At 37.2% G+C, this 26,379-nt stretch overlaps 1 protein-coding gene across 1 annotated transcript in view; it reads left to right on the forward strand.

Annotated features, from left to right (window-relative positions):
- Positions 1 to 26,379, forward strand: part of fry (microtubule binding protein furry) — a 303,691-nt gene that overhangs the window by 142,474 nt on the left and 134,838 nt on the right. Inside the window, exons 21-24 of the mRNA XM_089104145.1 lie at positions 1,625 to 1,750; positions 9,374 to 9,741; positions 13,378 to 13,523; positions 18,651 to 18,809. Of these exons, the coding sequence (XP_088960271.1) occupies positions 1,625 to 1,750; positions 9,374 to 9,741; positions 13,378 to 13,523; positions 18,651 to 18,809 (799 nt within the window). The remainder of the gene's footprint in view (positions 1 to 1,624; positions 1,751 to 9,373; positions 9,742 to 13,377; positions 13,524 to 18,650; positions 18,810 to 26,379) is intronic.

Genomic DNA, 26,379 nt, shown 5'->3' on the forward strand with positions numbered 1-26,379 from the left:
CGTGAAACTACCACAAATCAGCATCGATAAATAAATGAAACCCAAAAACGAAAAGAAATAACAATATATAACCGATTCAAACTTAAAACGAGCGGAAAGTAGAACGAGTAGGGCTCAAATCCCTTCTGCCTTTCCAAGGCCAGAACATAATTTGCACTTTACTGAAAAAATACAAATGAATACGAATTATCTGTTTAATACACATTTACTGATATTTAGTAATAAAAATGTTAATAATATTTGATTTATTGAAGTTATAAAAGTAACAACATTTATATTTTTCGATGCTGATTTACGGTAGTTTCACGCTTGGTAGATTATTTGATTTTATTTTTGCTCATTTTTTGTTTAATGGAGTTCTTTACTTTTCTTTGAAAAACTTATTTTGTGGAAAAAGTTTTTTTTTTAATTAATTTTAAACAATAAAGAATTCATTACCATTATTGATAATTGTATATTGGAATGCTCCCTCGGTTTTATCAATAAATTGAAAATACACATCTTATTCTCTGCGGGAAAGTTCCATATACAGTTTGAGAATATTTTTACTGTCTTAATATGTAAGTGCTTTGTTCCGGATTTTAGTAGTCTCCATCTTCAGGTGGAAACACAGGATTTTATTTGGGGAGAGGAATGGGTAATTTTGTTAAAACTGCAAATAAATCTACATTCTCAACTATACTGAAAAAAAAAAATCATTTCGCCAAATAAAAGTAATTATAAATTGCAAAATGCATACGCTAAGTGTTAAAATTAGATCTTCTTGGGGGCTGAAATGGTCATTTGTATTAATATACTTCGAAAATCGAAATTCAGCTCACTGTTGACCTGTTTTGTCTCATTTATGTTAGATATGCCGATATGAAAATTGTTGCTAAACTTTCATTAAACATAGAAAACGATTATTTTTTTTTTTTAAATGAAAATTTTATGTATGAAAATTATTGTGCTGTGCTTATTTTGCCGGTTCCCTTGTCCGGATCTTCGCATTTTAGGTCCATAAATAGCTGTTTTTCAGATCTAGGAAACTCTCAAGATTCAAAGTACACATGACTTAATTTGGGGAGGAAAGCGGAGGGTGGGGTAAATAATTCTGCAAAAAAATCTACGTTTCCAGTTTATATAAAAAAGGATTTTACCAAAGAAGTAATTGTAAACAGGAAAATGTACATGGCAAGTTCATAAAGCCAATCTTTATGGAGGGTGATTTATTTATATTACTATTGAACAGAAAAAAGAGATTTGGCTCAATTTTGTTCCATTCTTTAAGATGCCAAGCATGAAAATTATTGCGCTTTGAATATATTGTTGGTTCCGTCGTTGCAGATTTTCGGACTTTAACTACATAAAGGATTATATTCTAGATTTGACAATGTCTCCAGTTTCAGGGATGTATGCAGGACTTAGTTAGGGGAAATGGAGGGGGGGGGGTAATTTAAACTACAAATTTACGTTTTCAAGGATATAATAAAAGGATTTTGCCAAAAAAGTGATTATGAGTTAGAAACAGAACACATCAAATTTTTAAAGTTGTTGAGGTTGAAATGGTTATTTATATCATCATAATTAGACTGAAGCTAATTTCTGTTCATTTCTGACCCATTTTGTCTCTTCTGTTTTATAGATTCGCAGCATGAAAATTATTGCGCTCTGGATACTTTGTTAGTTGCCTCGTATTCCCGTTCCCAGAAAGTGCTATCAAGTCTATTAGCTGAACTTAGGCCTGAACTGACGATGCGACTTTTCTCGGGTGAGTTGTAATAATTTCCTCAGGGAGTCAACAAGGATCAGCCTCAAGAAACGGGATAGGGGAATCTCATATTTTTTAAATTTTGTTTTATGTTGTTTTGTTGTTATCTAAGTTGTTTCATCCATCGATTTTTCCTAGTTGAGGAATTACTTAGCTCTAACTGTAGGGAGGGGGGTAGTGATTGTTTATTTTAAACGTAAGTGCAAAAAATCATATGAGGCGCTTAAACACGCTTTCCTTTTAAGGAATACAAAAAAACAAAAAAAGCTCATAGAATGCTCTACATAATCATGTGCGCACTGACAAGGAATCAAAACAAGAAATATAACTGACAAGACCTGACAACAAACAACAAGATAGAAAGTAAATATTGAAAAACTTATTGAAAAGCAAATATTGAAAAACAAATATTAAAAACAAAAATATTGAAAAAATAGTGATTTTTTTTTAATGAAACAGTGGGAAAAAGGTACCAATAATAATAAAAATTTGAATATTATAAGTATATAGGTAAGTTATGATAATATCCTCCAGGGGCTGAACAAAAATATGCCTTGTCAACGGGATAGAAGACTAATGTAATTTATATTGTTTTATCCATTGATTTCTTCTAATTTTCGGAATATTTAGCTTAAAGTGTGTTTTGTGGCTAACTTTTTATGAGTCTATGAATAATTTCCAGCCTTTTGAACAAATGGATAGTATTAGAGTAGTAACTATTGTGTTGATTAATTTGATTAGTTGAGCTCTTGCAAGAAAATACTACTTCCTCGTGTAAAGAAAAAACAGGGATCAGATCTACAAGAATCAGCCTTGTCAACAGGATAGGAAAGTGTCGCGTAATTTGTGCAATTTTATCCTATTTCTATTTTACTGATTTAGGAGTTATTTAGCTTTGAGTGTGTTTTGGACATGACTCTGGATGGACTCAGAAGTACAACATACAGTTTGAAATATAGAAATAAACGAATTAGTTTTCTTTTAATCTCTGAAACTGCTTTATTGAAAATATAACTAATCGTGTAATTTTCAGTAGGATTTCTTTCACGACATCATCACATGGTGGTCCTAGGACCACATAGGTAGTTCTAGTTTTGGCATCTTGTTTTCTTAGACTTTAAAAAAACTAAAAAATTTGAAAGAAGCAAAAAAAAATGTAATGTAAAAAATTCGCCAATGTTTGCTGATAGGATATTTTTCCGAAGCCTTTTTTTATATTTTTATTCAATTTATTCTATGATCAAACATTATGTTGAATAGTGTGCGTTTTTATCAAGGTGGGAGATCCACCCTGATAAAATTTTACCCTATTGCTAGATGCCCACGTTCTCCTGATTTACCAAAATGCTCTCGCTGTCCTAGGGCTCACGAAAACACGGCAGAGAACCCTTGCTCAGCTGCTCCTAAGTGCGCCAATTGCGGAGGAAAACATGTTTCTTTTAGTTTAAAATGCTCGGTATTGAGAAATGCGCTTGCCAAGACATTATGATGACTTCTCCTTCAGCCTTAAGTTTTGTTTCTCTGAACTTTAATGGTACTAAAGACAAGGATCTGCTAATTGACGAGCTGCCAAATTTTGATATTGTATTTTTACAGGAGCATCTATTTTCTAAAGTTAATACGACCAGATTAAGACGGTCTGCTACCCATTATATATTTATTCGAGAAGCAAAAAAGACCCGCGGTCGCCCTTCCGGCGGTACCGCCATCTTCATTCGATCGGGATATCAGCCAATGCAAATTTATTTTGATGCTAGTATTCTAGCAATCCAGTGTAACAACATGGCTTTTGTAAATGTGTATCTCCCATGCAATCTTCGAAATACTCAGTCATTTACTGCTTTTGCTAAAGCTTGCCAAAGACTGAAATCTCTTTTCACAAAATTTGCAAATAAAAATGTTGATTGGATCCTAGCCGGGGATATGAATACTGACATATTGACCTCATCTGATCGCTCTGAACTCCTTCTAGAGTCTCTGCCAAGTGTCTATCATGTCGCTGCTAAGAACCTGGCTTATACTTATATTCATAATCGAGGCTCCGTTACATCCAACCTCGACCATATTATTGTGTCTAAGTTCGGTCTAATTAAATCCGAGGTGTCTGTTGATGAAGATAAAATCAGTGATGACCATCTCCTTATTTCGTGCCTAATTGAGCCTTCTGATGTTCAAGCCCAGTTTTAGGGTCCCCATTCAAAATGGTATCAAAAGCCCAATTAGAATCGGATAAACGTTGAGATGTATATTACTACTTTATGCACTCTACTCTCAACTATTAAAGTTCCGTTTCACTAGCTCCACACTTCAATTAATTACCCTGATTCTAAGGAAGACCTAAAATCGTATTATTATCAGATTGTGGGATGTTTAAAGTCGGCCCAAAAGCTGCAGTTCCGTTTGAGCACGTGCGTTCTGGGTCTCGCAAGCCCCTGTGGAATGTACATCCGGAAGTGAAAAGAGTAAAGAATCGCGCGAAGTTTGGTTGCGACTGTGGAATGCTTGCGATCGACCTTCTTCCGGTGCTGTGTTTACAGTCAAAAACGACGAGAGAATACAAATTCTGTATACGTAATGCAAGGGTCAACGTGTGGGACGCTCCAAATAGTAAAATGACCTGGAATAGAGTTATCAATAGCAGTAAGTGTACTCCCCCAGCTCAGTCGAAATTAAACCTTTTGAATTTTGTGTACCATTATATTGAAATATTTCCCGTATTCAACCAGTATTTTCACAAACATTTTTCTAATTTACTTAGTTCGTTCCTGCCAAAGTCTCTTTGTCACCATAGAGTTCTTGTGATAAGTATGATTTATATCGGGCGCTGAAGAAAGTAAAACGATCAGATTCTTTTGATTGTGATGGCTTATGTTTTAGAAATTTTGCTTATGATTTCCCATTATTGTTGAACCGCGTGCAGTTGTTATTTCAGATTTGTATTGCTCAGTATTTGCTTCCTGATAGTTTTCCTTTCGGTAGTGTCACGCCTATACTTAAACGAGGTGAAGATCCAGATTCTTGCTCAAATTACAGACCGATTACTGTATCATGCTTTATGAGTAAGATTTTTGAGTACATTCTTTTGCCTGAAATAATTTCTAAGTCTGATTTTTCGTCTTTCCAATTAGAGTGTAGAAAAGCGATTGGCTGCCTCCAGGCACATCATGTGCTCAGCAAGGCGTTAAAGGAAGCTTTTATTCAAAAGCGTTCATTGTATTGCTGCACAGTAGACATTTCCGGGGCCTTTGACAATGTTGTTCACGCCCAGGCCCAGGGCTTCCACTTCTAGGGAGATGACCTTATTTTAGGGAGAAATTACTTCTTTTAGGGACACTTATTTTGAATCTAGGGATAAAGAGAAATCTGGGGTAAAGTAAGGAATTCCAGGGATATCTGAGGTAAATTAATGATTTTAAGAATTCCCAAAAGAAAAAATTCGACCAAAAGTTTGTTCACAATTTACTTCAGTTACCAATGTTTAAAAATTGGATAGATAAAAGAGTGTCAAGCAAGTCAAAGAAAAATAATTATGTACCATACTGTTGGTTCTGTTGGAAGTATGAATATTGAGGGAAATCAGAGTTGACCCGGAATGCTCTGACCAAGTAGCATATAAAAGCAAGCAATGAAATTGAGTCAAAGATGGGCCGTGGCAGCACTGAAAAACTTCTGACTATAGGCAATAATTCCAAAGAAATTAAACAGCGCATTTGCTTATTTTCGGTAGAACATAATCTGCCATTACGTCTTGCAGACAGCTTGATCCCTCTCCTAAGAAAATTATTTCCAAAAGGCCAGGCCCTATCAGGGGTCACTCTGGGTAAACAGAAAGCTACAAACATTTTGAGACATAATTTTTTTTGGTACTACACAACCAGTTAGTCGAGTTACTCAAAACTGCCTTTTTCTCCGTGATAATTGATGAAACCACTGATTGTACTAATGATAAACAACTAGCTATCATTGTAGTGTTTTTTTTAGCGAGAAATATCTAAACCTTCATGTCGAAGTATTGGACATGGTTAGGTGTAGTGATGGGTCGGCTGAGGGTCTTACTAACTGCATCAAACAAGTCATTGCAAAAAAACTCAATTCCCTGGCAAAATATTGTTGGATTTTGTGCAGACACTACTAACGTCATTTTGGAGCCAATAGATCTGCTTCAACGCTAATGAAAGCCATAGTGCCCCATTTCTTAAATGAGAAATGGTCATGCCATCTTATTCACTAATGTTTATCCTATGCATGCATGTCACTTCCCGAGACGCTAAAAGACTTGGCACGAAATATGTATGCCTACTTTTCCAGAAGTGCTTCCAGGTGAGATAAGTATGCGGTATTTCGGGAGTTCTTTCAATGCAAAGCACTCTCAATCATTGCACCAGGACAGACCCACTGGATGTCCTTTCAGGCCTGCAGAAAAAGGCTTATTGATCGTCGGGTTCCTCTTACTCAGTATTTCATAGAAACCAAGTTTGACGACCCAACTGCAACCAATAACCTTACCTTGTCAACATTACAAAGCAAGTTGACTAAGCCATACCTTGAATTCATGGACTACTCTTTCGGCCTCTTTAACGAATTCAACACAGTTTTTCTATCTGAGCTTCGACTTCTTCACTCCCTAAAGGCTAGTGTCAGCAAACTTAGGAATGATGTTGCGTCTAACTTCATGAAACTGGACTATATTCGTAGTGTTGGTTTGTTTACCGAACTGGATCCTTACCTTTCAAGTCAGTACCTGCCTTTAGACCAAACATATATGGGGATAGCTGCAACCGATTCAATGCAAGAACTCGTATATGCTCAAGAGCCAAGTGATAATATTGATCTCTTTTACCAGTCTTGTCGAAAACAATATATAGTCCTAATCAAGCAGATCCAAGACCGTTTCAAGTTTGAAGACGGAACTTATAACATTTTGGCTTTGGTTGAACCAAGAAATGCAAGAAGTTTTAAGCTAAAATCTCTAAGGCTACTATTTTCGAGATTTCCTGTTCTAACAGAAAAGTGTTGCGTCCAAAAAACAGACGTAGAATGGAGATCTCAGGCAATGACCGATGTCACTGAGCTTTATTTGGGAGATGCCCAAGTTGAAGACCTGTCAGTTGAGCAGTACTGGATGAATATATTTAGTCTGAAGACTCGCAGTGGCAAAATCAAGTACCCAGAATTGCAGAAGTGCATTATCACTGATCTTCTCTTTACCTTTAAGCAATGTACCAGCTGAGGGTTTGTTTAGTCTCCTGAAATTAGTCAAAACAGACATCCGAGATAGTGTCGACAATTTCACACTAGTCTCACTTATTTGAGTCAATTACTGGTTGAAAAACGAAGATAAAACTTTATCAAGTGTCAGCATACCAAAAGCTGTCAGTGGCTTCAAGACGAAGGCAAACGCTACGTGCGATGAAGTGCTGGAGATGACACTTAGTTAAACTTTTTTATGTGTTATCGGTAGTGTAAAAGATGCTATATGCATCATTATTTGAAGTAAAAATTACAATTTGATGCTGCGCTATGTTTTTTTCGTGTAGATTGTATGGAAATGTAAGGCAAAATATCTCTTTTTTCTAGGGAGATAAATAGGGAGAAATCAGACCTAAATACAGGGAATTTTGGGGAAAATTGATAAAAAAGTAGGGTAAATTGAGATCGAAAAGTGGAAGCACTGCCCAGGCCTTGTATTCCCTTGCCTGTTCCGGAGTTAATTATTCAGTTATAGTCTCATATTTGAGTTATATATTCATATTTTGGAGGATGTCTCATATTTCTGATTCGGTAGCTGTTAGGAAAGGCGCCAGACAGGGTGGTGTTTTATTATTTTATACATTAAAATCTGTCTTCACTACTTTTTTAAAACATATATCTCCTACTTTTTTTTAGTGGTACCGGTCTAAATTAAACTGTATACGCTGACGTTATCCTTTTAGTTAGTTTTTCTCGTCGAGGGTTGGCTCAGAATTTCCGTAAGCTGTCTTCTCTACTTAGTGATATTGGCGTATATGTTAATATGGGAAAGTGTGAGTTTATGTGCTTTAATAGTAGAACCTCTGTATCTCTCCACTAAACCTTTGTTCGATTTCATTATCTTGTTTGGATAATATTAAGTGGCTTGGTATATCGTTTTGCCCGTCTATTTCTGAAACTTGCTCCGAGTTGGTTACTAATGCATTAAAAAATAGTCGTGTATCGTATGGTAAGATATCTCCAAATAGTGGGCGTTAATAACCGTAAGGGTCTAGGTCGGCTTTAAAATAGTTTTTGCTCTCCAGGAGTAGATTTTCTATCTGGATTCCACCACCTGCTGAGAAAAAAAGATTTACGGAGACTTAGAAGTGGTTACTTTAGATACTGTAAATATCTGATGTATTTACCCGGCCGTTTCAGAAATAAAAATATTGTATCCCGTTATGGTGTCATTGATACTTGCGCGCAACTGGTCAGTGTGGCTTCTAATATGATTACGAATACTTGTAATGTTGTTTCTGTCAACGACCCCCTAGTTTGCGTTTTTCATCGTGATATCGGTTAAATTGTATTTTTGTTGTTTTTTGTTTGTTTTCGTATTGATGTTGTTATTTTTTTCTTTATTTTGTTACTCCGCAGTGTCATTCTAATGTTCATTTGTGGGTTATAAATAAATAAATAAATTAATTAATATAGCTTTACTTAAATCACTAGTATTTGACTTGGTGGTTGAGGGAAAATACAATCTAGTAATATGATTGCAAACCAGGCAAAAATATGGCCTGGACTGAGCGGGGAGAGGGTATTAGAGTGTTGTTTCAGAGAAGAGAGAAGGTTATTTGAAAACTTACAAATTTATTTGACGTTCGATTCATGGGGCGGAATCTTCATATTGCTGACATTTTCTAAACAAATTCGTATAAAATGTGCTACAAAGCCAAAGGCGACCGTTGAGAAGAGAGAAGGTTATTTGAAAACATACAAATTTGTTTGAGGTTCGATTCATGGGGTTGAATCTTAATATTGCTGACATTTTCTCAACAAATTCGTATAAAATATGCGACAAAGCCAAGGGTGACCCTCCCCCCTTAATCCAGCAATGGGCTACGGTGAAGTAACGTTTTCATGGAAATGTTTTATGAGTATTTGAGTCCTTTTGCTACTAACCACTCCTTGCAGAACAAAGCCGCTTGAGGAGCAACGTAAAGGTTTCGCCATTTAGTGAATTTTCTTTTCTTAATTGATTCTTTTATTCCTTCTGCGTGGTCACTTAAATGTAGACTTTTTTTAATTTCCCTCCTCCAACCAGATATAAGACAGTATGGGTAAGGTTGAGGATCAAATGAGTAATATTTTAAGAGGCATAGCGCTAAACGACACGAAACTGTTGTTGATAAAAACATAGCGATATTCAATTCATACACTTTAAACCTTCTTTGTTGACTGTCAGTCGTTTTTATAGCAATGTTAACTTATATTGATACTATCAAGGTATACTGTTAACTATTGTCAACAAACTGTCAACTGTCAGCAAACTGTACCCTCAACTATTGTCAGCAAACTATCAACTGTATGTCGACATTATATTTTCAACTGTCAATAAACTATACATTCAAACTGTGCTGATAATTAAGCATGTCTCTCTTGTTTCAGAAATATCGTACAGACTTCAAACCGCAAGATACAGCGCTCGTCAGCAACTCCTTGAATACCTATTGCCTTGGCTCTCTAACATCGAGCTGGTTGACCTCCACATACCAGCAAGCTCTGTGACGGACTCATTCCAGGCTGAGCAAGTTCCTAAAGGCTGTCGGGATCGTGAAGGCTGGGGATCCGTAGAGGCTACAGAAATGGTGCTTACCAATCTTTTGTATATTACTGCAAAGTTTGGAGACGATCATCCTCAAGAAATTGAGAAGTTATGGGCAGCAATCTGTTCTTCTTTCCCTGTCAACCTCAAAGTTATTTTAAAATATATTTACACTATGGCAAGCCTTTCGCCTCAAGAACTTTTACCTTATGTAAGTCCTTATTTAACTGTTGAAAAATATATTTTTCTTTTTTCTTATTTTGTCATTTTGCTTGGCAACATATAGTAAAGTTGTATCAGCTATTTTTAAAACGTAAAATATAATAGCCAATATTTGGACACCTGATGGCAAGGTAAGTCGCTTTTTAGGTTTAAAAAAATTGAAGCAACCAAAAAGGAATAAGGATGACGCAGAAATCCCTGATTTAAAACAAAAAGACAACCTATAGGAGTTTTTTTTTAACATTTCCGTTGTATTCCTGGACTCAAAATACCACTAACCGTATCTTTCCCACCTAACCTTCGCTGGTATCGGTGCAGTTCTTGGCTTAATTCAACCCAGCAATGGAACAAATCTTAAAATTGTTCTCGGTGAGATTTTGAGGTTTCCCACGATTTCTTGACGATTCACAATTTTCGATTTTTTGCTCTAAGAGCCTCCTTTGACTTTGGATAGTGCCAGAAATCGACGGGATGAGGTCCGGGAAGTATAGTAGGGGGAGGGGGATTCAAAAGCTTCAGTCTTTTTCTGGATGGTTTTAAATGTGGCACGGGTGGTGTGCTCGAGACTATATCATGATGCGTCATGAAAGACTTGCTTGCAGAGCGGTGATTCGGGAAGATAGTTAGTCAAACAAATGTACACACCCCAAAAAACGCTTGTTGACGTGCCAGCTTAAAGGCACAGTCAAAGTTTCCTAATCGAAGAGCTGCAATAATCACAGTTTTTATCTTTATCGACCTCATCCAATAGGCCTTGATACGGTCACAAAATGATTTTTTTTTTCATTAGACCTCTTTGTTTCAGGGTAAAGATTTAAGAACTAAGGATTTTCCCGGTAGTTATCATTTTCATGGCTCTGGGGCATGAGAATTGGGTATCAAAAAGTGGACACCAAATTTCATGGGTATTGTCTTGTTTACTAGTTTAGGACGCTTGTAGACGTTTTAAGCAACACCAGTACTGAGCCGGAAATCGTATGTGTTCGTTGCGTGAAACGCTCTCTAATCAAGTATTAGGAACTCGCTCCACTGATATGTCATTCACCGTACATTTCTTTGCTTGCTTCGTCTCCATCCTTCGAAACATTTTGACAAAAAGAAAAATAAATTTTTTAAGGGTTTGGAAATATGATAAAAACAAAATATGATCGAGAATATATTCATATTTACTTTCAGGGGCTTCTTGCTCACCCCTTGTACTATCAAGGTAAAGAATATGGTATTGGACTTTACATTCCCTACCGGCTATGCTGATCTCCGTTTCACGGCCCTTCAGCCAAGAAGTATGGGGCCAGCCATCCTGTGCTTTCGCACACCCTTCCTGTTTACCTTACCAGATCTTTTCAGGTACCCATTTAGAGCTGGGTTGACTCTGGCTGAGCTCACAGAGTCACGCCGCTAACCCCTATCCCAAACCAAATAACCATCGACATCAGGACTCGATTTCCTGTCTTCACAGACAAAGGATTTCAATTCTAGCGTGCTAACCACTCGGCTAGGATGGCCTTTTACTTGCAAGACTTATTATAATTATTAAAACATTCTTCTTTGCAGAAAACTTCGACGGATATGTATTATAGAAACTATTTAGACTAAGTTTAAAATTGACCGATTGATTATCATGTCTAAGTGGCAATCGTACTTCTTACCAAACTGGTATAATTTGAGTGTGCGTTGCAGTTCGATTTGAACTGGGTATAAATTAGAATTTGACTGTATCAAGATCGATTAATCTTCAGAAGGTATCTGGAACTAAAGGTGCTTCTAAGGCAGATAGCCTGCACGATTGTGGATTTTGAATGAAAGTTGATGTCGATAATAATCAATGAGTCGATGATATGCTCACCTCGATAGTTTTTTTTTTTTTCTTCCTTTTTTTTTCAGTATTCTGATCCGACGCAATGTTGTGTTTTAATTGTATTTTCTAAGTCTGGGGGTATACAGCCTATAGGGAATAATGTGAATATCTTCTTTATAAGTTAATGGTTACTATTATTTTCAAGTTACTTAGAAAAAATTGACAGCAATAACATTCGTATACTGAATCTAATCGGAGCAGCCCCACGCCCAATCTATCACCTTAGTTTGGATTTCAGAAACAAATAAATGTTACTACAAGTAAGGGTTGGCAGAAATTAAAAAAAAATCTTTCAAATGAATGTGTGTTCCATTTCAGAATAAAAAGAACAACCCTTTCTTCTTTTTTCCCCTCCAAAGCTTAGTGTCTATGCTTTGAGTACACTACAAGAGTATACTATCTGTGGCTATCCTTTCCTGTTAACTCTGCTGCCCTCTCACGGGAATATAAAGAAATAACTAATTAACACTTATTATATGGAAACTTTTAAATTTAATTTCAGAGTCATGGGTAGTGGCTATTGAAAAGAGGGTTGGGAAGTTCTGAAAAAAGAGGAAAATAAAATAAAACGGCGAGGGTAGAATACAACTCTGCTGTCACTTCCAAGTAGGACATTTGGCCAGGTTACGTCAATCGTGGAACTCATCGTTCTAAGACTTTTACATTGATAACTCACATGTTAATTTTATGGTTTAGGAGGTGTCTAGAGTTACTCAATATAACTCATTTAAATATTGACTAGTAATACATTGCGTCCACGTTGAAACTGTAAATTGTACCTTTGAAACTGTAGATTAAGCATGTGTTCCCTATCATGTATATTTGTATATAATCGGGTTACAATTTTGTCTTCTCCACTTCTATCCGATACTCCTTTCAATATCCCCTAGCTGCTTTAATACTCAATTCTGATAAGTGACCTACTCCGACGGTCTCTCCAAAGTCTCATAGATCTCTCATAGAGTTGGTCAGAACTACATCGATAGGGTCTTTCGTCTTCCTATTTTTTTCTTGCTGATTACTTCCAAACAATTTTTAGGGTTCTGGAGCTGTCGAAAGCTACTTAGTTAAAATGAGAACAATCCCTGCATCAGCCTAGTTCATCAGCTTCATGCAGCCTAGTCTTATTTCTCTTGATCGTTTGAAATTTCAAATACCTGGTTGTAACCGTAAATTTTGAAGAGACATGCCCTCTATTTTCAAATTTACGGTTGATATCCCTGTTCTACCAATCTAGATCCCTTTTTTATATTATATATATATATATATATATATATATATATATATATATATATATATATATATATATATATATATATATATATATATATATATATATATATATATATATATATATATATATATATATATATATATATATATATATATATATATATATATATATATATATATATATATATATATATATATATATATATATATATATATATATATATATATATATATATATATATATATATATATATATAAATATATATATATATATATATATATATATATATATATATATATATATATATATATATATATATATATATATATATATATATATATATATATATATATATATATATATATATATATATATATATATGTATATAATATGTTTCTTTAATATATATATATATATATATATATATATATATATATATATATATATATATATATATATATATAGAAACATATTATATACATATATATATATATATATATATATATATATTTCCTTATTAAATATTTTTTAAGGTTAAACATGTTTGTGTATACATTGGGAGAGCAAACCCGGAACGCCTGTTGGATGAATTAATGAACGAACTACAGGCGGTGGAATCGATCAACTACACAATTGAGCGCACTAGCACCCCACCCTATTATAGGATCACAAGTAATAGGTACTCCTTTCAGTATTTCTGTTCGTCAAAATGTCATTCATTGTATCCAATTACGTTTTGGAATGGCGTTTGCAAGCATCCGATATTGAAATTTAATCACCCCCAGGTAGACTCCTAAAAAAAGTAGATGACTTGGCTGGGGCATGCATCTTGTAATCATTTTTAGGATTAAACACGGCGCTTAAAAAAAAACTTAACCCTTCTTAAGCTTTATTCGGAGTATATTAACCCTTTAAACATGTATTATTAAGTAGTGGAAAATTAAGAAAGAGAAGGGAGGAAAAAACAGAAAGAGAAAAAAAAAATCCTGTAATTACCCGGCTTCTGGTCGTAACAACCCTTCCTACCAACAATTAATTCCATTTACCAGCCCACCCAAAACGTGTGTTACATTCCTTTTTCTGTAAAAAAAATAAAAAGGTACTTGAGAGCAAATCAATTTCAATTTAACTACTCTTCTAAAACAGGATGTTAAAGCTGTATGGATTTTTTTGGCAAAAAAAAAAACAAAAAAAAAACGAGTTATTATATTTTCTTTCTGTCTTTCTTTCTTGTTTTCTTATATTCTTTAATCTTCTAATTTTTCTCTTTTTGATTTTTAGAGCATTGAAATTTTATACAAGTGCTTTTTTTAGGGGCTGCTGTAGCTTGAAAAAATTAACTTCTTCGGGGGGAAGATTTTTTCCTAATGAACCACATTTCTTAATCGATAATAACCCAATTTGCAGTTATTTATAGCTTTCAGATGGCTAATTGATGTCATGCTGAAAAAATATGTGTATCTGTCGATGTTTACTAAAATTAAAAAAAGAGCATTTCCCCCAACCATTGTTTTTCGAAAGATGATGTCAGGTTAAACGACTGCTTGACATTTACGAGAGTAAGGAAATCCGAAATGCTATATTCTTTTATTGGTCAAATGATCGTTTGAAATTTACAGTGATAATGGAATTTGAATTAGTATGTTATTATCTTCTGCCGGTCATAATTTTATAAATAAAACTAGTGATATATTATGAAGTGTCTATGTCTGAAGAAACCAATGGCCTTCTTTTTAGCGTAATATACAATAAAGATAGAAATAAATAGTTCAACGACCTTGCTATGTTGTCGAATAACTTACAACTTACCAGGGCATAACTTAAAACTTTTGCCGTGAGGGCTGTGGGGGGTGTCATCCACTAAGACATAATTTACAGAATTTTAAACTACTTAGAACAAAATGTCTATCTAAAAATTTTGATTGTATGTGTTTGGGGAAATGGTGGGCGTGAGAGGGGGATTAGTTGCACTCCAATTATTTTCGACTACTAAAAAGGGCACTAGCCATTTAAATTTTCAATCGAATAAGCCCTTTTTGAAGTTTCCACGACTACGCTTTCTATAACAACCTTATATGCCCCCAGGACTGGACTTACAACCCTTGCCCTAAGGACTGTGGGGGGGGGGGGTCGTCATCCTTAGAGACCTAATTTACAGAACTTACAACTACGTTGAACAAAATAGCTATCTCAAAATTTTGATTAGATGTGTTTGGATATATGGTGGGCTTGAGAGGGGGGCTAGTTGCCCTCCAATCACTTTCGACTATTAAAAATGGCACTAGCCTTTGAATTTCCAATCGAATAATCCCCTTTTCAAGTTTCTACGATAAAGCTTTCAATGAAAACCTTGAATGCCCCCAGGGCCTAACTTATAACCCTTGCCCTGAAGACTGTGGGGGGAGTGTCCTGCTCAAAGGTATAATTTCCAGAACTTTCAACTACGTTGAACAAGTTGGCTATCTCAAAATTTTGATTGGATGTGTTTTGGGAAATGGTGGGCGTGGAAGGGGTGTTAGTTGCCTTCCAATCACTTTCGATTATTAAAAAGGGTACTAGCCCTTTCAATTTCTAATCGAATGCGTCATTTTTGAAGTTTCTACGACTAAGCTTTCTATAAATACCTTATTTATCACCAGGGCATAACTTACAACACTTGTCTAGGAAACTTTGGGGGAGTGTTTTCCTCAAAAACATAATTTCTATTGGTAAATCAACCACGCTGAACAAAATGGCTATTCAGAAATTTTGATCGGATGTGTTTGGATAAAAAGTGGGCGTGAACGAGATGTTAGTTCCCTTCCGATTACTTTCGACTATTAAAAAGGGCACAAGCCACTCTAATTTCCAATTGAATGACACCTTTTCGAAGTTTTTACGGCAACTTCTTCGATACAAAGTGCCCTGGTCTAAAGGGAAAAAATAATAAATAATTCATTGTGCCAACATCGTTCTTCTATGCCCCCAGGGAATAACTTAAAACCCTTGTTGCCCTGAGGGCTGAGGGGGAGTGTCCTCCTCAAAAACACAATTTCTATCTGGAAATCAATTACGCTGAACAAAATGGCTATCTCAAAATTTTGAGAAGGGGTGTTAGTTGCCTTTTAATCACTTTTAACCGAGAAAAAGGGCACTAGACATTCCAATGTCTAGGCGAACGAACCCTTTTTGAATTTTTTACGTAAACTTTGTTTATACAAAATACACTGGTATGGAAAACAAAACAAATAATAACTTATGATATACAATAAAAGTAGAAATAAACAGTTCAACGACCTTGCTAGGTTGTAGAACTAGGTATATAAGAAGAAGGAACAAAAAAGATGTATCGTAAAATCGTTATCGTAAAAGATGTATGGTGATCGTAAAACTAAAAAGATGTATCATAATCGTAATCGTGAAACCGTTTATACCTATCAACATAGCATGCACAAACTTTCACGGGAAATAGCTGCCCACAGAAAAAAACGTAGAAATTCTAAGCTAGTCCTTGACAAATTTGAAGTTAAGTCTATATGCAAATTAAAAGTTTATTAATAAGAACTGCATCGACAAGTGTAAACAGATTTGAGCTTTATATGGAGAGATGGGCTGAAAGATTCATTATATAAGTGGATAGTGTTAAAATTACAGAGGAATGACCAGTTTTAGGTCTACCGTTTTCGAATCCCCAGTGGGAGGGGAGTGGGCTTCGTACCAATCGTTTCTTGTTAAATTATTTTACATTGGTTGTTATTTTACATCTAATCATCAAATATCAAAAGAAGACCGTTTTAGACCCGAATTTTTCTTTCTGACTTTGTTTTTCATTTCAAGCCAATCGAGACGTTGCTATTGCAGGGATCGATGCTGCGTCTCTGCCTTGATGGACAAACTTACGTTTCGTAACTGGTGTTAGATAGATAGATGTTTATTAATAAGAACTCCATCGACAATATCGTAACAATAGATTCTAGTCGCAAGTGTAAACAGATCGTTTCTTGTTAAGTTATTTTACATTGATTATTATTTTACTTCTAATCATCAAATATCAAAAGAAGACAGTTTTAGACCCGAATTTTTCTTTCTGACTTTGCTAAATAACGCAATAATAAAATAATAATTTGATTAATGAATTATAGTATAGGAATGAAGTGGAGTTTCAAAAGAGGATTTCGAAATAGCTGTTTGACGTTGCTTAGTGTCATTTTAGTCGAGGGGGGGAGAGCTGGAGCTTTTTTGTGGTAAATAGTATAAGATTATTTTCTCACTTATCTCTCAATGTTTTTTTTTGGTTTTTCGAATTCCAAACTAAAACTAAGACTTAAGGTTATGTCCCCGGTACAAGCTGATCTGCTACGGAGCGTTTTATGAAATGAAAACATAGAAATTCTTGATTCTGTGACCTTCTTCCATAGAGATTTTCTCTGACTTTCTGACATTATGTATATTATGTACATTATGTATATTATGTACATTATGTATATTATGTACATTATGTATATTATGTACATTATGTATATTATGAGATCCTCTGACTTTCTTTGTTCTTCTTCCTTTAAACTTTTTGACTGTTCTCTGTGTCTGTATGGGGGGGGGGTCGATGGTGGAAATAGCTATTTCACAGTAACTAGTGTAAGATTGTTTTCCTATTTTACCTGTCAAGAAATTTTTATGCTTTAAGTTTTTTCTCCTTTTATGAAAGACTTCCCTAACTTTGGGAATATGCCACGTGGGAATGCTAATTGCCACGTCACAGTAAGAAATAAATGGCATGAGAAGTGTGACTGAACTGTTTGCTTAGATGCTATTATAAATGGGTGTTTTCAGTTATTTCGATCAACCAAGTGAAGAATGAATGAAATTTCGTATAATTTGGTTCTTAAATCTTGATATTATTATAGGTCTATATAGACTTATATTATAGGTCTAGGTAGATCTATAAAATATTATTATAGGTCCATCTTATTATAGCCTTTTTTATCTAGGTATTATAGCCTTGTATAACCTAGGCTATTTACAGGAGACTGATGAAGGAGAAATTTGTTACTAGAATCGTTGAACTCTCAAACATTTTTACTTAAAACTCATAGTCAAAAGATATGTAATCAGTCACAAAATCTGATACTTAAACAAAACTCATTTTTCAAATAGTAGCTTAGCTCATTCAGAATTTCCACGGAAAATTCTAATAAACAGTAATTTGTATTTTGATTTTTCATCTAATAAAAGCCCTTGACAATTTACTTGACATCTCATAAAGCTGTAATGTGACAATTTACTAGGCTCTTCAGAAGGAGTTCAAATGCCTTCTAAAAATGAACATTGACAGCCAATTTTTTTTTGGGGGGGGGGATAAATACGTGCTACTTATCATCTTACTACGCAGAAAACATAAGAAATTAGTCGGAATATAAAAAAAAAAAATGCAAAACATCGGAGCAACAGGATTGGCCCCAATGCCCCCCCCCCGTATTTAAGCTCCTGAATGGTGGTTGCTCGATGCATCAATGAGTAACGAATGTCATTCCTTAAAGAAATGGATAATATTTCCTAGAAATGTAAGTTCCTTTCCTCTAGAAATGAAAGGTCGTTCAAACTCCTCCAAGAAATACATAATGATTTCACCATACAATTATGTGTTTCAATAGCCGCTAATGTTAGAGTTATAATGACTGATGCACAAAGAATAATAACAAAATATTTGTAATAGGCCTTTGTCAAAATGTTTGTAAAGGAAATTGATTGACGATGACTTTATTGATAAGTTTCAAAAATTGGCGGTTAAGCATATTAGCTTGTGCATGAAATCTGTTCACTATTTTAGAAAACCTTCCAATGGCTGGGACAATAACAGTGGGGGGGTCACTGCATCTGGCAATAATGCAGAATCTGCGGAAGTATTTCGTATTGATTCCGCTGTTTCAGTTGAGAAAGGCACAATTCACACAAAAAGAAGAAGTGCTGAAGATCCTGGCGAGGAAAGGTAAGAAACGGCCGGTTTTTCTTTAAATTAGTATAGAACTGTGGACTATAGGTAACTGTTTTGTGGTATAAAATGGAGTGCAACAATTAAATTAATTATATATATATATATATATATATATATATATATATATATATATATATATATATATATATATATATATATATATATATATATATATATATATATATATATATATATATATATATATATATATATATATATATATATATATATATATATATATATATATATATATATATATATATATATGTATATATGGAAAATTTGGTTCAGTTATGGGACGCATCACAGCGCGTGGCTTGGGAGGCTTTCCAAAGCGTCACAGCAATGGCTTCAACATGTCTCCTATATTCCCGTCGCAATGCGCTAAAAATTTGCCATTGCGCACGCGCGAAGGCGGAGTCATGACGAGAGGTGTGTGATTAATCTTTCCCAAAAATCTTTGATGAGAGTCTAGGCATTTTACGTACTTCATTATATTTATGCTGTGTTCTATATAACAGTCTTTCAGAGTTAGCAGGTAGGCTTGAGAGTAGAAACATGTTGATGTCAGGATGGAAGATTCTTTCTAATATTTCTAACATTTTTTTAATGTTTCTAAATGTTTCGAAGATCTTATTAATACTTACTACTTCTTGCTGGATGAATTGACATCCAAAAATTAACTGGCTCAAAGATTTGGGAGTCGAGTTGCAAAATCCGCAGTACGGATCAGCTCCTTTTTATTCTGCTCTTCTCGATTCTTTAGTTACTTTAGATAAGTCAATGTTTTTCAAAATAAAGATGGATCAGAGGCAACGCTGTAGCGTTGCCTATAGTAAAGGCCATACGGCTCCAATGATTTATTATTATTATTTATGTTTTTTTCCCAGAGGCACTTCATACGGAATGGGTCGTCGTAGAAACTTCAAAGGGGGCTCATTCGATTGGAAATCGAGAGTTCTAGTGCCCTTTTTAATAGTCGAAAGTGATTGGAGTGCACCTCGCCCCGCCCCCCCCCCCACGCCCATTCGCTCCCAACACCTAGCCCCTGAAAATTTTGATATGACAAGTTTGCTCAGCGATGCCTCTTTCTAAGTATAACAAATAATACTGAGGAGGAAAATCTCTCCCCATCCCTAGGTCACGGGTAGTAATATACGCAATGGGGGTACTCAATGACCTTCTAGAAGGTAGTGCCGTAAAAACTTCAATACATGCTTATTTGCTTCTAAATTAAACGGAGCGTGCCCCTTATAATAGTTAAATACGATTGAAGGGCAACTAGTCCCCCCTCACACGCCCATCATTTCCCCAAACACAACCAATCAAAATTTGAGATAGCCATTTTGTTCAGCGTAGTTAATTTCCAGATAGAAAATATATTTTTGAGGAGGATACTCCCGAACAATCCTCAGGGCAAGGGTTTTAAGTTATGCCCTGGGGGCATATAAGGTTTTTATAGAAGGCGTTGTCGTAGAAACTTCAAAATAGGTTCATTCGATTGGAAATTAAAGGGCTAGTGCCCTTTTTAATAGTCAAAAGTGATTGGAATGTAACTAGCCCCCTCTCCCCCCACGCCCATCATTTCCCCAAACACATCCAATCAAAATTTTCAGATAGCCATTTTGTTCAGCGTAGTTGATTTCCAGATAGAAAATATATTTTTGAGGAGGACACTCCCCCACAACCCTCAGGGCAAGGGTTTTAAGGTATACCCTGGGGGCATATTAAGTTTTTACAGAAGGCGTTGTCGCAAAAATTTAAAAACATGGTCATTCAATTGGAAATTAAAGAGCTAGTGCCCTTTTTAATAGTCAAAAGTGATTCGAGTGTAACTAGCCCCTCCCCCCCCCACGCCCATCATTTCCCAAAACACATCCAATCAAAATTTTGAGATAGCCATTTTGTTCAGCGTAGTTGATTTCCCGATAGAAAATATATTTTTGAGGAGGACATTCCCCCAGAACCTTCAGGGCAAGGGTTTTAAGGCCCTGGGGGCATATAAGTTTTTTATAGAAGGCGTTGTCGTAGAAACTTCAAAAAAAGGCTCATTCAATTGGAAATTGAGAGTTCTAGTGCCCTTTTTAGTAGTCGAAAGTAGTCGATCAAGAAAACGATCAAGAAAACATCTGAATATTGGCGCGTGGAATGTTCGCAGCTGCAAGCTGGAATCCACGCAACTGCTCCTTGCAAGGGAGCTGCAAAAGTATAAAATCAACGTTTGTTGTCTGTTAGAAACAAGACTTAATGATGTTCTGTCCAAAAAGTTGACCATTTCCGAATCGGACTCATTCCAGTTGTATAACTCGGGTCCCAATGATGGTTCCGGCCAGCAAGGAGTTGGGTTCTTAATAGACGGTCCTACTGCATCATGCGTCACCTCTTGGGAGCCAGTGTCACCAAGGATCGCCATGATCAGACTGAGAGGCCACATTAGCCACATAACCATAATCGCCGTGTACGCTCCGATAAGGGACAGTAGTGACGTGGTCAAAGATGCCTTTTATTATGACCTACAAAGGATCATCGACAAGAAACCAAGGTGTGATATGCTGTTTGTCGCTGGAGACTGGAACGCCCGGCTTGGCAGAGTAGACCCTGACACAGCAGCAATTATTGGCCGCCACACCGTTGGTGACAGATGCATCAATGGAGAAGGGCTCTTACAGCTAGCCAGATACAACAATCTATGCGTCACAAACACTCTCTTTGAGCACAAGAGACTCCACCTCGTTACATGGCGTCCGAACGACGGCGTAACAACAGCCCAGATCGACCACATCTTAGTCAGCAGAAAATGGAGGAGCTCCTGCACAGATGCCCGGGTATACAGAGGAGCAGACACAGGATCTATAAATGGAGCTGACCACTATCTCCTCACTTACAAAGTCCGTCACTGCCTTAGTAGACAGAAGTGACAGAAGGCAGGGAAGGGCTTCGATGTTTCGAAACTAAGATGCCCAGAAATCAAAGCCGACTTCGAGTTAAAGCTAAGCAACCGGTTCGATGCCTTGAATCGTCTCTCACTCGTCGATGAAGAATGGGCGCAGATAAAAATTGCGACACAGGACGTAGCTGAGGAGGTGCTTGGCCACACAAAACGAAAACAGCGAGCCTGGATCTCTGACCCCACCATAGAACTATTTAAGAAGAAGTGACTGCTCGTGGGAGGTGCAAAAGAACCCTTAAAAGTAGCCCGCAAAGCAGTTAAACAGTCACTGAAACAGGACAGAGAACAGTACTGGTCAAATCTGGCGAATGAGTTGGAACAAGCGTCCAGGAGCCACAACAGCAGTAAAATGTTCAAACTACTGAAAGAAGTGACTGGAAAAGCTCCTGTAACGGTTGACACACTGAAAGATAAGTCCGGAAAACTCATCCGAACAGAAGAAGGACGCATGGAACGCTGGCGAGAGCATTTTTCTGAGCTACTTAACCCTGTCAAACCCCCGTGCGATCTACCTGCCTTCTCGAGTGCAGCTAGAGATCCCTACGCAATAAACCTCGATCCGCCAAAGTATTGTGGACGTACAAACAGCGCTGAAGTGCATGAAAAACAATAAAACTCCTGGAGAGGATGGGATCCCTTCTGAAATGTTCAAGTCCTCACCAACTCTACTATGCCGCCTAACCGACCTTTTTGTCCAGGTGTGGACGACAAAGACCTTCCCAAAAGACTTGAAAGTATCAGTCCTCGTTCCACTATACAGAAAAAGAGATAAGGCCATTTGCGGAAACTATAGAGGTATCTCCCTGATCGACCATGCCATGAAGATCTTCTGCGTCATTCTTTTGAATCGATTCAAAGACGCACGTGACAAGTTAACCCGTCCTGAACAATCAGGCTTCAGACCAGGCAGAGGCTGTCCAGAACAGATATTGACGATTCGCCTCATCCTTCAGCAGTACAGCAGGTTTCATCTACCCCTTCTCATCGCCTTTATTGACTTTGCAGCTGCCTTCGACTCTCTCATCAGAGAGGAGCTATGGAGAATTATGGCTGAAGACGGGGCGCCACAGGAGCTCACTGAGATACTCCGAAGTGCGTATAAGGGCACTGAGACTTGCGTCCGTGTTTCTGGCAATGACACCCCTAAGTTTCCAGTGGAGTTTGGGGTAAAGCAGGGATGCCCCCTTTCACCTATATTATTCAACTACGCGATAGACTGGATCATGTATAATGCAATGAGAAACCACAGCGGAATAGTCTTCGGACAAATAGCTGGTTTCCTCCAGCCCCTGACAGATCTGGACTTCGCAGACGACGTTGTTGAGCTGGAAACTACCGCCGACAGCTTACAAGGCATGATCGACGATACCTATGAGGTCTGAAAGCGCATCGGACTGGCCATCAGCGGCGCAAAGACTAAAGTATTGGCTCTCAACCAACCTGCTCCTTGCCAAGTTACCCTCGACGGTGAGCCAATAGAAAGCTTTGAGGAATTCAAGTATCTTGGCTCTATCATAAAACCAGATGGCGGAGCTGAAAGGGATATCTCTGCCCGCATAGCAAAAGCCTGGGGAGTGTTTACTAGTCTGAAAAAAGCATTATGGACCAGACGGGAGATCTCAACCAAAACAAAAGTTAGAATCTATGGTGCAACTGTTCGAGCAGTACTACTGTATGCTTGCGAGACATGGCCGATCAAGACTGAAGATGCGAGAACTTTGGATGTGTTCGACCACCGCTGCCTTCGTTACATCCTCCGCATTAAGAGATGGGACAGGATTTCCAATAGTGAAGTAAGGAGTCGCTGTGGCCAATCAGAAGAGCTATCGCTTATCATTAAAAGACGTCGCCTGAAACTCCTCGGCCACACATTGCGCCGTCCCGAAGGCACGATATGTCGAGACGTCCTTGTCTGCGAACCAGCCCCCTCCTGGAAACATAAACCAGGAGGACAAAAGAAGAACCTGTGACAAAAATTCAAGGAAGACCTGGAACCGTGGGGAGGATTCAGGAGACACGGTCGGAGATGGGACAAATACTGGCTGAAGATCGCCGGAGAAGCTGCAGCCGACAGGTCCAAGTGGTCGTCGGAAGTCATCCCAAGATCCTTTGGTGCCGGGCAGGACAGTTCATCGTCTGGTTCCCGCCGAAAGTAAAAGTAGTAAAAGTAACTAGCCCCCCCCCCCTCACGCCCATCTTTTCCCTAAACACATCCAGTCAAAATTTTGAGATAGCCATTTTGTTCAGCGTAGTTGATTTCCAGATAGAAAATATATTTTTGAGGAGGATACTCTCCCAAAACCCTCAGGGCAAGGGTTTTAAGTTATGCCCTGGTGGAGTCTAAGGTTTATATAGAAGTCGTTGTCGTAGAAACTTCAAAACATGCTCATTCGATTGGAAATTAAAGGGCTAGTGCCCTTTTTAATAGTCGAAAGTGATTGGAGTGTAACTAGCCCCCTCCCCCCTCCCCACGCCCATCATTTCCCCAAAAATATCCAGTCAAAATTTTCAGATAGCCATTTTGTTCAGCGTAGTTGATTTCCAGATAGAAAATATTATTTTGAGGAGGACATTCCCCCAGAACCTTCAGGGCAAGGGTTTTATGATATGCCCAGGGGGAATATAAGGTTTTAATAGAAGGCGTTTTTTTATAAAAATAAAAAATGGCTAATTCTTTTTTAATTTCAAAGGTATAGTGCCTAGTTAGTTTTTAGAAATTGATTGGTGGGCAAATCGCCCCCCCCCCCCCCAAGCCCATCAGTCCTCGAATTACATCCAATAAAAATTTTAAGATAGCCATTTTGTTCAGCGTAGTTGATTTCCAGATAGAAAATATGTTTTTGAGGAGTACAATCCCCCACAACCCTCTAAGCATGGGATTTCAGTTTTGCCCTAGGGGCATATAAGGTTTTTATTGAAGACGTTGTCATAGGGACTTCAAAAAAGGTTCGTTCAATTGAAAATTCACTGGTGCAGCGCCCTTTTTAATTGCCAAAAGTGTTTGTAGGGCAACTAGCCCCCCCCCCCTATGCCCATCATTCCCCCAAACACATACAATCAAAATTTTGAGATAGCCATTTTTGTTCAGCATAGTTGATTTCCAGATTGAAAATATATTTTTGAGGAGGATACTCCCCCACAACCCTCAGGGCAAGGGTTTTAAGTTATGCCCTGGGGGCATAGAAGGCGTTGTCGTAGAAACTTCAAAACAGGTTCATTCGATGTGAAATTAAAGGGCTAGTGCCCTTTTAATATTCGAAAGTGATTGGAGGGTATCTAGCCCCCCCACCCCACGCCCATCATTTCCCCAAACTCATCCAATCAAACTTTTGAGATAGCCATTTTGTTCAGCGTAGTTGATTTCCAGATAGAAAATATGTTTTTGAAGAGGAAACTCCCCCACAACCCTCGGCAAGAGTTTTAAGTTATGCCCTGGGGGTATATAAGGTTTTTATAGAAGGAGTTGTCGTAGAAACTTCAAAACAGACACATTCAATTGGAAATTCAAAGGGCTAGTGCCCTTTTTAATAGTCGAAAGTGATTGGAGGGCAACTAGCCCCCCCCCACGCACATCATTCCCCTAAACACATTCCCCGAAATTAAAGGGCTAGTGCCCTTTTGATCTTCGAAAGTGATTGGAGGGTATCTAGCCCCCCTCCCCACCCCCATCATTTCCCCAAACACATCCAATCAAACTTTTGAGATAGCCATTTTGTTCAGAGTAGTTGATTTCCAGATAGAAAATATGTTTTTGAGGAGGAAAATCCCCCACAACCCTCAGGGCAAGGGTTTTAAGTTATGCCCTGGGGGCATATAAGGTTTTTATTGAAGGCGGTGTCGTAGAAACTTCAAAAAAGGCTCATTCGATTGGAAATTCTGAGGGCTAGTGCCCTTGGTAATAGTCGAAAATGATTTTAGGGCAACTAACCCCCCTCTCACGCCCACCTTTTCCCCAAACACATCCACTCAAAATTTTAAGACTGACATTTTGTTAAACATAGTTTTAAGTTTTACAAATTATGTTTTTTAAGATTATAAATCCCCCAAAGCCATTAGTGTACGGGTAGTAATATTAGGGTTATCTGAATCCTTCATATTATTTCTTATGGAAGGGATGCTCGTATAAACTTTAGAGAGGGCTCATTTGATTGAAAAATGAAAGTTCTTGTTCACTTTTTAAGAATCAATAGAGATTGAAGGGCAACTAGCCCCTCTCCCTCCTCCACGCCCTAAATGCATCAGATAAAAATTTTGAGATAGACATTTTGTTAAAATAGTTCAAAGTTCTGATAACAAAAAAACTCCGGTGTCGACACAGCCCACCAGGGCCCAGGGGTAGGCGTTGTAAGTAATGCTCTGGGGCATAACTTTCTAAGGGGGGTTTATAACTTATGGGAAGGGATTTTGTATGGGAAGAACACATAGGAAATCTATTATAATTATCCAATTACAAGGTTAAAATACATACTCTGTGATAGATGCAAAATTGCTTTGGCAGACAAATTTCTATTAAGGTCAATTCCAAACAGCCGTGATCCCTTTGTGTCAGCAAGTGAAATGGTTTAAACCCCCTTATTTGAGGTAGTTTATCAATCCATTCATTGTTGTCAATCG

This window comes from Artemia sp. Qi Xiang Cuo, chromosome 18 (genome assembly GCF_049724085.1).
Source record: "Artemia sp. Qi Xiang Cuo chromosome 18, ASM4972408v1, whole genome shotgun sequence".
Taxonomy (NCBI): Eukaryota; Metazoa; Arthropoda; class Branchiopoda; order Anostraca; family Artemiidae; genus Artemia; species Artemia sp. Qi Xiang Cuo.